The 16,369-nt window shown below is 51.5% G+C and overlaps 1 protein-coding gene across 1 annotated transcript in view; it reads left to right on the top strand.

Annotated features, from left to right (window-relative positions):
• Nucleotides 1-11,519: 11,519 nt before the first annotated feature.
• Nucleotides 11,520-16,369, top strand: part of PODXL (podocalyxin like) — a 48,570-nt gene continuing 43,720 nt past the window's right edge. The window contains exons 1-2 of the mRNA XM_066366541.1: nt 11,520-11,609; nt 11,770-12,313. Of these exons, the coding sequence (XP_066222638.1) occupies nt 11,520-11,609; nt 11,770-12,313 (634 nt within the window). The remainder of the gene's footprint in view (nt 11,610-11,769; nt 12,314-16,369) is intronic.

Below are 16,369 nucleotides of genomic sequence, written 5' to 3'. Positions count from 1 at the left end.
TCTCTCTCCTGTGTCCGGTGTGCGTGTGCGTGTGCGTGCGTTCTTTGTGCCCTATCTCTCAATAGACCACAGGCTCCTGGAAGATAGGGGCGCACTCAGCCAGCCCAATTCCCTCTGGGGTGAGCACCAGAAAGGACAGGCAAGCTGCCTGGTCCTACCAGGGAGGTGAGAAGCCCCAGGGCTCTGGTCCTGTGGATTTCCTCTCTGGCTCCGCACTCAAGTGTGCAGTTGTCTTGACCTCACAGCGAGGAGCTGTCAGGAAGTGCCTATGACACTCAAGGTGAAGGAAGAATAATTTATTAATCTGAGGAACATTCCCTTCTCTGTTTTCTCAGACACAACCAGCCTGGGAATAAAAACGGGCTACACAGATTGTAAACTGGCCGGTATTCTCCTGGTTCCTGGCTCCCCGAGCTCCGCCCTCCTGGAGCCAGGAGGGTGCTATAGAAGAACACAGTTCTCCAGTCTGTCCACCCACATCCTGCCCTCCTGCCTGGTTCTGGCCCAATGGCACCTGTGTGCTGATTAGGGGATGCCCCAGTCCACCCACACTCTGCCGCCCCCCCCAAGGGGTGCTCTGGGAAGGCCACGCCCACACCAGGGCTTAACTTTCCATAGGCACAGCATCCCTCCAGGTTCCTGCAGAGATGGCTGCCCTTGTTGCTCTGCCCACAGTGCTATTCTGCCCTTGACAGAGCTCTGCCCCATTGTTCTAGAACCTAAGCGATGTGTGTGATGCTCTCTCTCCTGGCCAGAGGGCTCCAGAACTCTTTTACGGGTAAAGACCTCCTTCTGAGGGACCCACGTCTCATGGAGATGGGGGACCACTACGCACAGAGCCAGGCTCAGAGTCCTGGGAGGCACTGAAGGGTTTTAGCTTAATTACCTAACAAGCCTGAACCCCCCGACCCCCCATAGTGTCTCTACTGATCCCCCTCAGTGATAGGTTCTCTTGGGACTTTTTTTTTTAATTGCTTTCACTGCTAGAAAACTCTTGCTATGATCATTCAACAAACTTTTTTTTCATTACTGGTTGTAGAGAGAGAGAAAGGGGGGGAGAGAGAGAAGCATCACTTTGTTGTTCCACTGGTTGATTCCTGTATGTGCCCTGACCAGGGATTGAACTCACAACCCTGGCGTATTAGAATGATGCTCCAACCTACTGAGCAACTCTGCCAGGGCCCAAAAAATCTTTATAGAAACCATCTCTAAGTCAGACCCAGATTTTAGTTCTGAAGTTGGGGGGGGGGGTCTCTGATGCCTCTCTGAGAGCCAGCGGGATCAGCCATGGGGAGGGTGAGGGCAGAGGCCTCAAGGGCAGAAGAAGGGGGCCTAGGAAGGCTGGCGGGTGAGGCAGTCCTTAGGAATGAATCTTCACCTCAACTATACCAAAGAGGTAGGAGAGGGGGGAGGAAAGATATGGGGACTCAATCCTCGCTTTACAAGGAAATCTTTTTAGGGTAAAAACTGCCACCACCTCCATCAGCAACATAAACTTTCTGTCATCAACTCAACTGCCTCAGGTAGAGCCACTTCTCACCTCCTGTAGGCTGATCCTTTTGTCCAGCATGCCCTTCCACCTCCACCCTTCTGGCCCTGGCAAATTTCTACTTCACCATTGAAATCCCATGCAAAAGTTTCTTCCTCTGAGAAGCCTTCCCAGATTACCACCTGTGGACAGAGGTAGCTGTTCCTCCCCATCCTCCTCTGCCAAAGTGCTTCTTCCAATCCTCAAGGTGGCATTAAGAGAATGAGTGGGGCCCTGGCCGGTTGGCTCAGTGGTAGAGCGTTGGCCTGGCAGGAATCCCGGGTTCGATTCCTGGCCAGGGCACACAGGAGAAGCGCCCATCTGCTTCTCCACCCCTCCCCCTCTCCTTCCTCTCTGTCTCTCTCTTCCCCTCCCTTCAGCCAAGGCTCCATTGGAGCAAAGTTGGCCCGGGCGCTGAGGATGGCTCTATGGTCTCCGCCTCAGGTGCTAGAATGGCTCTGGTTGCAGCAGAACGATGCCCCAGATGGGCAGAGCATCGCCCCCTGGTGGGCATGCTGGGTGCATCCCGGTCGGGCACATACGGGAGTCTGTCTGATTGCCTCCCCGTTTCCAACTTCAGAAAAATACAAAACAAACAAACAAACAGAGAGTGAGTGAGCTTGGGAGGCAGACCCAGCCTGGCTCCAGCTGTGTGACTTGGGTGTCTTCATGTCTTCATGGCTCTAATTGAGGTTTGAGTCCTTGGGCTTGCCAGATCAAGGCACATACAACAAGCAACAAGAAGCAATGAACAACTATCCTCAAGCAACTATGAATTGATATTTCTCGCTCTCCATATCCCCCCATAAAATCAATAAAATAAAATCTTTATAGTATATATATCTTTTTTCTAACACGAAGATTAAATAAACTAATGGGCAGCTAATGCTTACTACCATGATGCATAATAAAACCTCACAAAGGTAGCTGCCAATGTGAACAATAACTGCCCGTGAGTTCTGCCAGGTAGACATCTTATTCCTTTTTCTTTTCAATCCCTGGCTTCTAGCACAAAGTTTATGCTCAAAAATTTTCCATCTGAATAAGCAGCTGCCATTTTGAAGGCAATGTTAAGATCAAAGGAGGGATTTTGAACATCTCTGTTCGTATTAAAGAAAATTTATTGGGAGAAGAATTAGGCAATGGTTCAAACTTTCCTACATAAGATTCCCCCCCCCCATTTATTTATTGATTTGAGAGAGAGAAAGGAAGAGGAGGGAGAGGAGAGAGGGAGCAAGAGAGAGACATGGTTGTTCCACCTATTTATGCATTCATTGGTTGACTCCTTCCTGCATGTGCCCTGATGGGGGGTGAAGGGGTGGGAGGGTGGAACCCACAACATTGGCATATCAGGATGATGCGATGATGCTCTAACCAACTGAGCTACATGCTCAGGGCCTTGGATAAAGTTGTTAATATACTCTGGATGATTAAGAAGTATCTCAAAGGTTGTTAAATTATTAAATCAAGAAATACTTCCAGATGGCTTTGTTGGTTAGAGCTTTCTCCTAAAGCATAGTGGTTACTGGTTCAGTCCCTGGTCAGGGAACATACAGAAACAGATCAATGTATCTGTCTCACTTTCTCTCCCCACTTCCTTTCTCTCTAAAATAATAAAAATTAAGATTAAAATAAAAAACAAATGCCTCCAAATTTTATCTCAAAATACCTTCAAAGTATTCTCAAAGATCCTTTTAAAAACTTATGATGGGCAGGGAAAATTATTATTAATTGATCTTTTACTTAATGCTTACTTATTATAAGTAATGATCAGTCCTAGAGAAAAATCTATTAGGTAGCAATGCTGTATTTTTGTATGCTCATTGGGGCCCTTCCTATAATCAATGTGATTGGACCATTTATGAACATTTGTAAAATGCTTTGGAGCTTAATTTTATTTTTATAAGTGATTATAAAGGTTTATAGTTCTGTGCTTTTATGACATCTCCAGCCAAGGTCTTGCATCAAAATGTGACCTTCAACTGCAACATTATTGTTATGGAGAAAACTTGATTTGCTCTACACTGATACACTGAGTAACTTTGTGCTTAGTTACCAGGGATGCAAAATAGAGAAAGCTATTCATTCTCCTTTAAAACTTCATTTCTCTCACTCCTCTCTGTAAGCCCCCTGTTCTCTACTCCGTGCCCCAGGCTGTCCCTAATTACCTGAAACAGGCCATAGCTCAGCCCATCCTAAGTGGGAACTCTTTGAAGACCAGTTTCCTGTTACAGTTCTCTTAGGGTCCAGTTTATATGGGCACAAAGCAAGTGCACATAGCAGGCTTATTAAATGATGGAACCAGATGTTTTCCCTCATTTTGAAGATAAGGAAACTAACACTCTGAGAATGTCCCAATACCATAAGCTGGTTGGTGGTAGAACAAGGAATAGAAATATAGCTTTTTGCTCTTCAAATTATTTCTGCAGATTGATTCATTCACTCAACCAGTATTTACTGAGCATCTACTATGGCCAGGCACCGGGCTAGGAGTCAGAGTGAGCACAGAGACGTGGCCTATGGCTTCATGGTACTTTGAGTGTGGTGGGGAGGCCAAAGCGACATGCACAGAGAGGGAAGTCCACCAACCAGCCCTGCTAGGAAGGGGGAGGAGTCTCTGAACATGAAATTTTATCCAAGCCCCTGAGCTACACGGTTGTCAGGACTCTTTCCAATTTGAGAATTTGGGAATGCCCACATGGCCTCTCGGAAAACCACTTGTGATTGTGGGAGGTGGGCGGTTGGACTTGGTCTTCAGCCCCTGCGGCCACTCTTGCGCAGGCGCTGGGGGCTCCGCTCCGTCTCCCCGCTGCACTGAGGCGGATCTTACAACCCTGGCTGTGCACTGTGTGTAAATGTTATCAAAAGGCCCTGGTGACAGGCGAGAACAATGCTTCAGAGGTTAATGAAGTCATGGGAACCTCCGCACCAGATCCCAGCCCCCTCTCGCCGCCACTGTTCGTCAGTCCGTATCTGGGCCGGCTTGTTTATCTTCGCGGCTCTGCAGCCCTGTCCCGGAGAGTCCCATCAGGGCTGCAGCAGCCTTCCCCATTCTGTAGCAAGGAAGGACACCTGAGCTACATACCTCTCCTGTAATCCGAAGCACCTAAGCACCCCCTCCCCCCAAATGGAGTGTGTACCACCGAAAGCAGAAGGAATAGGGTTGGATACACGTGGGTTTTGTGAATCAAGTTACCTGGCAGAATGAATTAAAACCCTTAAAAATACCAACCAATCAAGACAGTTTGGAAGACCCTCGGTAGTGTGAAAGGGAGAGTTAGGGGGCGATGAGGCAGAAACTCTGGGGTTGATTCTGCATTTCTGGAGTTGCAGATGAAGCAAGCTAACCCGGAGAGGTGAAGGATTCAGAGACAAAAGGAATTCTCCTTGTGTGTTTAATTTAAATGCAAAGCATAGTTTGCTGCTCGTGTGTGTTGTACTGCATAAGGAAGTTTCAGTACCTGAAAATGGTAAGGCTAAGTCGTGTCAAGTTTTAGCTGAGTTGGGTGGGCTTCTGGGGGGAGACAGGGAAGTGTGGGTTTTGACAAGCATAGGAAATTGTTGTGTGGGTGAAACAACAATTCCTTGAATTGAGAAAAACACTCGTAGTCAGCTTCATCCACACTGTGTGTTCTAGGTTGCTCTGAGGGGCAGATATTTCATCTTAACCATGTTTATGAAACACAGCAGGCAAAATTATAGTACAGTGAATATCACTGGCCATTCACACATCTATTCATCTGCTGAAGAGGATCATTTTAGTGTGATTTTAGGAGTCAGGCTGCTGGGTTTGAATGCTGACTGAGGTACATAATAGCTGTGTGAACTTGGGCCAGTGACTTAATTCCCATAAATGATTCAGTTTCCTTTTTTTTTTAAGTGAGAGGAGGGTAGATAGAGAGACAGACTCCCATATGCACCCCAACTGGGATCCACCTGGCAACCCCAGTCTGGAGCCAATGCTCCAATCAACCGAGCTATCCTCAGCATCTGAGGCTGACACTCAGACCAACCGAGCCATTGGCTGCAGGAGGAAAAGAGGGAGAGAAGGGGGAGAAAAAGGAGGAGAGAAGCAGATAGTCACTTCTCTTGTGTGCTCTGGCTGGGAATGGAACCTGGGACATCCACATGCTGGGCCAATGCTCTAGCCACTGAGCAAACTGGCCAGGGCCACTTCAGTTTCCTTAATAAAATGGAATTAATAACAGACCTCGTGGAGGTTTTCAGAAGACTAAATGAGGCTTTGAATTAAAACAGTGGCTCAGTGCTAGCACATACGGTATGGTAAGAACCAACAAACTGTAGACCAGGGGTCCCCAAACTACGGCCCGCAGGCCACATGCGGTCCCCTGAGGCCATTTATCCGGCCCCCGCCGCACTTCCGGAAGGGGCACCTCTCTCATTGGTGGTCAGTGAGAGGATCCTAGTTCCCATGGAAATACTGGTCAGTTTGTTAATTTAAATTTACTTGTTCTTTATTTTAAATATTGTATTTGTTCCCGTTTTGGTTTTTTACTTTAAAATAAGATATGTGCAGTGTGCATAGGGATTTGTTCATAGTTTTTTTTCATAGCCTGGCCCTCCAACGGTCTGAGGGACAGTGAACTGGCACCCTGTGTAAAAAGTTTGGGGACCCCTGCTGTAGACGTTACTCACGTTATTTTTATTACCAGATGCCGAGGACTCGACCATGCTAAGTATAGAATGGACACACAAATAAATGAGGTTCTTGTCCTCCAGGATAGGCTACCCAATATCTAAGCCTTCAAACACGGTAACAGGTGGAAAGTGGGTTAACTCCAGGCAGGAGAAGCAAAGGCAGAGACTCAGGGGGAACATAGGTGTCACAGTTGAAGAACTATGGAGTGCTTTCTCTATCTCACTGAGACAGGAGATTTTCCGTCTTCTTGTTGGGGTCAGAATTTGGAGAGCTTGAATGCCGTGTTGAGCAACTTAGACAACAAGAAAGCAGACAAGAGTTAGGTGAGGGACACAGGATCACATCTGATTCTGAGGACAACACTCTGGTAGCAGGTGGAGGGAAGGCAGGAGAGGAGGGAAATGAGGATGGAAAATGCAGAGAGGGTGGGGGGTGCAGACCATCCAAAGGAAAACCAGACACAACCCGACCATCAAGGAGCTGGGAGCTCACTGGGGAAATGGGGCACGTGCATGCCAGTATCCAGGTAACCAGGCTATGTCTTCCTTCGGGTGGATGCCAGGGAAATTCAGTTTTTGTTTTGTCATCTACAAAATGAGTTCATGGTAATATACGGTATTTACCTCTCCAGATCGTATGAGGATCAAGTCACTTTAGGGAAGTAGTGTTTAGCAATGCCCGATAGCTCTCAAGCACACATTCTGACCCAGCTTAGCCTCCGGGGTGGAAGAAGCTAATTGCAAGCTGTGTTTATTGTCCCAGGCAGAGGAATGCGGGGGACGGGCAGGGGCTGAGGGAGATGAAACTGGAAAGCAGGTTGGGACGCAGGTTTCAGGAAGACTGAGCTGAAGGCAATGATGCCTCAGGCTTGTTTTATTTCAACTTAATTAGGAACTGACTCAGAGCTCCTTCCCCTGGTTCCATCCTCCTGAATCTCTTCCTTTGTTCCTGCCCTGGGACCCGTGGCTTTCTGAGTTGGGAGATGGACAGCCTGGGACACAGATGCATGAATGCAGATAATCCTGATGGGGAGGCGACAGGCTCTGTCAGAACAGTTGCTGGAGTTCTTAGACTGGTTCTGAAACCAGCACTAGTTACAAGCTGAGTGAGCGAGGACAAGTCAGTTCAACTCTCCAGGCCTCATTTTCTTCCCATGTGATGAGAGTATCGGGCCAGTGATCTCTAATAGCCACTAAGCTCCAGCCTCTCTCTGAACTGGAGGTGATTGGGAATTCCAAGCATCAAGGTTAGGTGCTAAACTGTGTGCTAAGGGCCCTGGTACAGGCAGTTCCATTGCATTTGATGGGACAGACAAGCCTATTTTGCAACCCACAGGCAGATTTTGATGGGGAGGGACAAACTGATTCAGCCATCCTGGAAAAACCTCTTTACCTGCTGCTCTGGGAGACAGCCTGCTCTTCTGACTCAGAATGCAAGGCTGTCCGAGAAGGACAATGCCTGCTAGAGAGCAGCAGTGGCTAAGAGCACAGAGGAATGTCCCTGTTGCCCACAGCTCATCAGAGTGAAAGCACTGGGAAGCTGTGGGCAGTGACGCAGTTCTGCTGATACGAGAATATTACCTTCCATTTATTGAGCCGGTCAACAAGGATTCACGCACTCCCTTACATTCTCACAGCGATTCTGCAAAATTGACACTATTTATTGCACAGGCGACTGCCCTTCTCTCTTGGTCACGTCCTCTGCAGGTCCTCACGCTTCATCACCCCTTCCTCAGCTCAGTGCATTTGGAAAAGGCTCTGCTCCAGCCTCTTCCTGCTGAGTATTCCAGGCTTATCACCCACGCTCATGGCTGCAACTCCTACCTCCAACTGGCTCTCCAATTTCTATTTCCAGTCCTGACCTCAGGCTTGAGCTTCAGTGTCACAGATATAACTTCTAGACATGGTCCCTGAATGTCCCCCGGGGTCTCTAGAGTCAACACGTTCAAAATTGGGCTCATCACTTCCTTTTTCCCGACTTGTTTCTCTCCTGCTGTCCTCTATCTCGGTTAGTGACATTCAGCCTTGGCACTCAGGATAATCCGCCCAGCAACCCAAGTGGGAAACCGGGACTCCTAGACACCTGCTATGCCCCACACACCACACACCACGTCCACATCTAATGGGTGACTGAGTCCTATTGATTCTGCCCCCCAGTACCTCCTTCCCACCACCACTGAACTCAGGTACCTCAGCCTCCCCCAGTGCTATGCTTACCTGCCGCTCACAGCCTCAGTCCATACAGCCAGAATGATCTTGCACGAATGGAAAGCCTGTCTTGTCTCTTCCAGCTTAGGTGTCTTCAGGGATCCTCCATTGTCTAAGGATTTCACCCCTCCCCCCTCTGAAGCCTCGTCTTCTATCCCTCCCCACAAACCCCACTCTGCTTAGGGCAAAATCCCTGTAGTTCTCAGCGCCCCTCCTCACTTTCACATGCTGTTCCACCTGTGGGAATGCTTTTCCTTTCACTCTTCCCCAGTGAAGTCTTACTTCTGCTCCAAAACCCCGTTCCCCCCTCAGGAGCCTCCCCTGACCTCCCCAGGCCAAGATGAGCATGTCTTGCTCTGCTTCGCATGTGCCTGCTCACATCACTTGTTACAGCCCCACCGGCATACGAGCTGTGTTTGTGTCCAGGTCAGAGGGCAGGAGCTGTGCCATTTGTGTTTGCATTCTTGGCACTGTGCACAGAATCTGGCATCCTATGTTGTTGAATAATAATACATAAGTGCATAACTTTGGGGACAGGCGTCCAGTCTGAACCCCCACTGATACTCATAGAATCCTACAACTTTGCAGTCAGATATAAAGCCCTACTTTGGAGATAAAATCCAACCACTCCTTTATCTATTTCGCCTTTGTGCTTTGAGCATCTTTTCGGGGTCAGGCACCACTGTACTGGGCCCTGAGATTCTGAGACAAAGGAAATACTTCTCCAAGCTCCCAAAGAACTCAGAGGTCAAGGTTAGAAAGCCAAAGTGAGCATATTGGCACCTTATGAACAGGTGCTGTGGCTTCAAGATGTCTTCAGGATGCATAGAGCTTTTGTTTTCTATTGGGGGTGTGGTGGCTGGAGGCTCTGTCCCATCTCTCAATGTAGATGTTGTGACTGGGGATTAAAAGTATTAAGGATGAGGTTATAGAGAGCTTTACTAAACCCGCATGCACTTCAGGATGCGGTCAGCAACATCACCAAATTACACATGGGGCTGAGACTTGTGACCCTGACTTTGATAGGGGCAACGGAAAAAGCCATTTTAAACCTTGTGCCATAGGTTCCTGTGTATTACCTTCCAGGTGGAATTCATGCTTGCTTTCAGCATCTGTCTATACCTACGATGTGCTGTGCCATTCTGGGTGGTCTAAGGAAGTAGAGGATGAATAAGAAACATCCCACATTAAAAAGTTTAAAATCTTCTAGGGGAGCTAACTCATGCAGTCACACAACCAAAATGGAATAAATCCCTAAAGGACTGTGGAATAGCATCTATAAAGTGCTTTGATTTTCAACTAGAAGCTCAGATGTTCTGGTCCAGTGAGCTTGCTAGTGGAAGCTAGATGTTAAGGAGGGGCAGGGACACAGGCCAGTTACCTGAGGACAGATCTGCTCCCTGACCACACGTGACCACTAAGCCTAGCCAGCCTCGGGCCTCATTCCTGAAAGCCCCATTGTGCAAAAGACAGGGGGGCTGTTGGATACTGGGGAGGGTCCAGAGCAATTCTAATTTTGATGAGTCTTCAGCTACAATGAGCAGCCTGGTTTCATAAACCTGGTGTCTATTCTCTTATTCTGCACAATCTGGTGACAGGACCAGTCCCAAATCATGTGAATTTAAAATGCTCCAAGTTTTGAAATATGTATTCTCCCTTTACAGAGTTAACTCATTTTTCCAGGTGTTTACAGAAATCGACTCTCTGAGTACAAAAACTGTTTAAATCAGACAGCATACACATTTTTTTAATGCTCAGTTTTTTTTAAGAGTATGCTTGGTTTTGGACAAACAAGTCCTTTTGTTGACGTGGATGTTAGGGGAACAGTACTGAAAAAACATCAAATATAGTCACACATCCCACAGTTTTACAGGGAACACCCTCTGTCCTACCCATATGCGGCGTGCAAAACGGGGCCAAGAACAGATCCTGCAGAAACTTCCTAATGAAAACAGCCTGGCCAGCAGGTCTCAAGCTTGAGCCGGGCTGTGGGCTCCCGAGATGCTGTTCCTTGAGGGGTCCACTGTCCTTAGAAACGGGGCTGGGTCCTAGGGACACCTCAGACTCATCTGGCACAAAGAATCGGGATTACCAACCCCAAAATCACATGAGCCAAATCCGTGCTGCTCCCCCACTCCGGGTTAATCACCCTTCTGGCTCAAGGTCCGCTGGGGCACCCCTCACTCGGCGCGTCCTCTGCAGGGGGGTCCTGGACCCGCAGACCTGGCCTACAGCCTTTGGGGAAAAAACAGAGGGTGCTTCTTTGTTATCTCACCCGTTTAAATCGGTTAATGGCATTTAACTTCCACCCCATCCCACGATTGCAAATTTCTCACCACAACATCGAGAGCTGGCCGCTTCATTCACGGAGATTTTCTGTGTTCCTGGCCCGGGTGCTAAGTGCTCTTCCGGTACTATCTTAGTTAAATCTTAGTTAAATAAGGCCCAGGTAGGTGGCCTTATCCCTGTAATGCAGATGCAAAGAATGAGGTACAGAGAGTAACCTTCCCAGGGTCTTAGATGACACAGGTAGGTGTGGAGCCCACGTCAGTTTTGACCTCAGAACCATACATCTTTATTGCTGTTCTTTAGCAAGAGTTAAGAATAATAGCTTTTTAAAAGAATAATAGCTAATACAAATTGAGAAATTACTACTTGTATTTCTCCAAACTACTACTCTTAGAAGCAGGGCTGCCACTCACTCGTTATGTAATTTTGAGCAAGTTTCTTAACCTGGTTTTGACTCAATTCCCTGTCTGCAAAACGAGGCTAAAAATATGAATGCTGTGAAGAATAAATGAGTTAATATATGTAAAGCTCTTTGACTGGCATATATTATATAAATCCCTCAAAAATGTGTCTTTTTACCCATCACCTCCATTTCACAAGCGAGGAAGCTAGGCTGGGAGAGATTAAGCAGCTAATTAGTCCAGATTGGCCTGTGAGCGCACACTGCGACACAGACCTACTCAGAAGTCCTGTGCAGTGCGGGCCCGCGCACAGGTGAGCTGCACCTGGCACGTGGGAGACATGCTGTCCGAGCGTTGCAGAACGCGCTGCAGCCCAGAGGCCTCGAATGGTCCTTAGCAAACACACAGGACTGGACACTCGCCTTGCGCGGGATATGGGTGTACGAGGGCTGGGGCGGCAGGGAGGTAGGTCCCGCTGGAACACGCCCCCACCCCCAACCCCCAAAGCAAGGCGGGCGACACCTGTGAGCCGCGGGCCGGAAGCTACCCGGCGCGGAGACCCCCCCACACACACACACACAAACACACCGCCCCGCACACACACTGCCACCCCCACCGGCGCGCGCGCACACTCACACACACTCACACTCACACTCCCGCTCGCACCCCCACCCACCCTCCGAGCCCGCGCCCGCCGCGCTCCCCCGCCCGCCGCTCTCCAAGGCGGAGTTTCCTCCTCTGCTCATTGTCCGCGGCCCAGCCCGGCCCCGCCCGGCCCCGCCGCCGCCAGCGCGCTCCTGGGGGAAGGGGAGGGTGGGGGTGGGGCCGGGGGCCGGCGCGGACAGGACGGGAGTCGCCGCAGCCGCCGGCCCGGACGCAGCCGCGCAGATCCCGCCAGCGACGCAGCCGCCCGCAGCTCCTCGGCCGCCTGGCTCCGAGCCCCAGCCCGGCTCTGCGGCAGCGGCCGCGAGGAGGCACCGCGGGAGCGCGACTCGGGAGTCCCAGGTCACCGCCCGGCCGCCGCAGCCGCCGCAGCCACCGCAGCCACCGCAGCCACCGCCAGGCCTCCGCGGACGGCGCCCAGGCTCTCACCGCCGGGGCTCTAGGACCCTCCGCCAACCTCGCAGCCACCTGCTCCGGGCCCGGGTCCAGGACACGATGCGTCCCGCCCTGGCCCTCTCGGCACTGCTGCTGCTGCTGCCGCCGCCGCCGTCGCTCTCCCAGGACGGTGAGTGGTGGCTCGGGCCCCGCCGGGACCCCCGCCGGGACCCCCGCCGTGCCCGCGCGCCTCTGGCCCGGCCCCGGAGCAACCCCTTCGCCCACCTCGCGCTCGGGCCACACGCAGAGTCCTGCCCTTGCACCATCCACGCCCCTCCCAAACCAGAACACGCCGCAGGTGCCGGGCCCCACGTGTGGATTGTCTCGGGTCTTGTTTGGGGTGGAGCGGTCGGCGGACTGTGCCGGGGCAGGCGGGGGCGCGCCGCCGGCGGAAGGGTTTGCGGGCAGAGAGTGGGAACTTAAGGCACCGCGAGGCTCCAAGGTTTACGCGCGACCCTCGGGGTCTGATGCTTCTTTTCTCTGTGTTGGAAGGGATGAGGGGCGCTGTTGTGTGGTCGTTGATTCTAGTCAAAGTGGCACTCCGGACGCTCACGAGGAAGTCCCCGAAGCAGGTGATAAGCCTCCACTAACGGGCCACGCGGGCGATGTGTTACTTGTTCGCAGAGGTTTTTCCAAGCGGTGTGTTCAGGCTTAGCCCACCGATCCCCTGCTGGGGGCAGGTGGAGGGGGAATAAGTAGACCTTCCACAGTTCTAGAGTCACCTACCCGAGTGAGGTCCCTGCCTCTATGTCACCAAAAGATCCCTTCCTAGCATGTGGTCAGGACAGGGAGACTCCTTCTGGCCCCTTTGTATGAACAAGAAGTTTTTTTATGCTGCCTTCGCTGCACCTTAGAAACACTCTCATTTTCTTTTTAAAGGTTAAACGTTAGCTTTTCTGGGAGACAGGCGGGGGACAGGCGGCGGCTGCAAACCCCATCAGAGCAGGTGTTCTAGAGCCTCTGGGAACAGCCCTAGCCAGAGGTGCCTATCTTTCCTACCCACCTGAGCATGGTCTGCAGTGGGAAAGAATGATGTTCCCACTCCAGCGTCAGGAAGGGACCCTGCTGCTGGCAGGTGCTGGCAGGTGCTGGCCTAACCCCGGAGAAGGGAGGGTGAGCTGGAAAGACAGTATATTCTCCTCTCTCCTCTCTGCACCGTGGGGAACCTTCCCCGATGGGGATGGATTGGAGCTCAGAACGCGCAGGCTTGGGCATCCTCTGGTGGGCGCCCCTGAGACTCCACCAGGGGAGTAAGGGAAGGGCTTTCCCAGTGCGCCCCTGGAAAAGGAGGCCCAGTGTGAGCAATGGTCGCAACAACAGTGAGGATGGCAGTCCCTGAAGATTTACACAACCGGCCTGGCTGAGACGATGCTGGAGAAAGTGCTCTCCTCAGCCTGCTCCTAGGACAGCTGACTTCAGGGTGGACCTTGACAAGCATTCTTTCTGTGAGGAGCCTCTTAGCGCCATGCAGAAGGGAGATGGGCTCACTCTCAGTGCTTTTGAACTTACAGAGGCTGAGCTCTAAGGAGAGGGTAGGGGCTGTGGGATGGAGACCCCACCCCCCTGCCCTAGAGGAGGTGCTCTGGAGCCACCTATGGGAAAGCCTGCGAGCCCAGCTCTCCTGTCCTCAAGGCTGGACTGTCTTCCCTAGCATCTGGGCACTCACTGCCCAGAAGCCCTGTTGCTTCCAGGAAGCCGTCCTCAAGCCTAGCATGGGGCATGGGACATGGTAGGAGCTTGACCAAATGTGGCAAACAAAGAACATCCAGAATTTTCCTGCTGCTCATAACTTGGCCCCTCCAAGCTCCCCTAAGATGCTTTTATTAGAATATGCAGTGGCAAAGAGAAATGCTTTGAAAACTGTAAATCAGTAATACACACAGGCCGGAAAAGGCTGAGGGGGCACAGGCTTGGTGCTTCGTGACTGTGGAGGGAGTCTGTAAGGACCATTCCATCTCTGCCCTTCTGAAGGTAGGGCCACCTGGGCCACAGTGATCAGGGATCGGTGTGACCCCCAAACTGTTGGCATCCTGTGGTTCAGTTATAAAAAAAATGTAGGCTTATAGTGTGAGTCTCCTTAATAGAGGAATTATCCCTGGACAGGTCCCCTGGGAGCTTACCTTCTTAGATTGGGGGGGGGGGTGTGTGTGTGTCACACAGCCTGTGGCATAAACAGCCTTATACCCAGGGGCCTGACAGTGCACTAGACCCCTTTCCAGTGCTTTTTGGTTTGATTTGGCTGAATCACATGGCAAGTCGTACCTCTCAGCCTCTGTTTTCTTATCTGTGAAATGATAACAGATTTCTAAAATGATAACAAATGTCTAACCTGCAGGTTGCTTTGACGATAGCTGATGTGATGAGCTTGACCTTGTGCCCAACTGATGGTCAGAGCTCAATAACTCCTAATTATTATAATTAACAAAGCATATATACTGGGCACTTGGTTGGCTTAAGGTCCAGTTAGGATTCTGCTCATGTGTGTGGGTCTCCATCCATAGGTGGTGGTAATAAAAACTGAAATAGCCCTGGCCGGGTGGTTCAGTTGGCTACGGCTTCGTCCCGATACACTGAGGTTGTGGGTTTGATTCCTATTGAAGACACACAAAGAATTGGCCATTAAACATGTAAATAAGCGGAACAACAAACCAACCATTCTGTCTGTCTCTCGCTTTCTCTCCCTTCCTGTCTCTCTCTAAAAATGAATAAATAAGTTAAAAAAAATTTTAAAACCCTGAAACTTAAAGTGCTACATGTGGAGAAGGGAGGCTGTGTAAAGACACACTGAGATTTGAGGAGAGGGGACCTGGGTGAAGCCTCCTGCAGGAGGTGGGAGTTTATATGAGGATTTTAGCATAGAAGGGTCAGCGCGGGATAGGAGACCATCGGGCGGCTGAGGCTAAATGAAATGGAGGGTCCTGGGGACACAGATTAGAGGCTGGGGGTCCTGGAGATGGGGTCAGTGAGCTGCAGAAAGTCTTTGGGGAGGGGGAGGGAGGGGAACAGCGGGTGTTCCTAGGACGACAGCACTGCTTGGGCATGCCTTTGAGGCAGGAATGAGCAAGGTGGGGGCGCGGGGAGGCAGACTGGTCTAAGCAGGTTTTGAGGGGGCAGGGGGGGGCAGGGACAGGCTGAGAAGGGAAGCCTGGGGGTCACCAAGCTACCTGGTGGCAGTGTGTCCAGGGCTGTGTGGGCTGGTTCTCTGGAGGTGGCCCTGGGCCTAGAGGAGGCAGGGCACAGAGGGAGAGGGGGCAGCATGGAGGCTGCACCCACCGGCCTTTCCTCTGGGTGGGGGAGGGTGGTTGGTGTCTGCCCTTTGGAAGCTGAGTGAGGAAGGGGACTCCTGGTTTGCATTCCCCTGAGCAGGCAGGGCTGGAGGTTAACTCCTGTGCCTCCTCAGCTGTCACCCTGCTGAGAAGCCTTCCCAGCTTTCCTCGGTGGAACCAGTTATGTTCCATGGTCTGTTGGGTGCCACCCCCCCACACACGGTGAGCCCCCCAAGAGTGGAGGTCGGCAGCATCTTCCTCTCCACCTCCTGGCCCAGCAAAGTGTGGGGAACTGAGCAGTTGCTCAGAGTTGAACTGAGGGGAACTGGCCCTAGCCCCCAGTTTTAGGCTCTCTGGGAGAGGAGCCCAGGCTTGCTCGTGTCCTGGGCAGTGATGGTGGCCCGTGGGCTCCTTCCGCAGCAGCCGGGCTGGTGGGGGCAACTGCTGAGGGTCCAAGCTTCTGGGCTTGGGGTCCCGGAGCAGACTGGTGCTGTTCCCCAACAGCTTAGTGCTGAGCTCAGACAAGTGGGCAGAACCCTCCGGACAGCTCACTGCACTTCGTGGGAGGGAGGCTGGGATTAGATGGCCCCTACCCTGGGCGGGGCCTGCTTCTTCACAGCCAGGGGCCCTCTGCAGGTCTGCTCAGTGCAAGCCCTCCCAGACAACTGGAAAAAGACTGAGTGAGCTTCCCCTGCCCGCTCCCTGCTCACAGCTGAACCCCAACCCAACCCCACTGTAGACTTCCTCAGACCTAGAGGCCAGGGAGCTCTGGGCTCAGTCTTTATTTGTGCCTTTGGGGTATGAAGCAGGACAGGGAGCCCAGCAAGTAGAGTGTGTGTGGGGGTCCCTGTCACATCCCTCTTCCAGGAAGATGGGTAAAGTTGCACGGCCTCTCCTTGTCACGTGTCCTGTCCACTGTG

This window comes from Saccopteryx leptura, chromosome 2 (assembly GCF_036850995.1).
Source record: "Saccopteryx leptura isolate mSacLep1 chromosome 2, mSacLep1_pri_phased_curated, whole genome shotgun sequence".
NCBI lineage: Eukaryota > Metazoa > Chordata > Mammalia > Chiroptera > Emballonuridae > Saccopteryx > Saccopteryx leptura.
The sequence above is the reverse complement of the archived record's forward strand: the minus strand, read 5'-3'. Positions and strand labels throughout refer to the sequence as shown.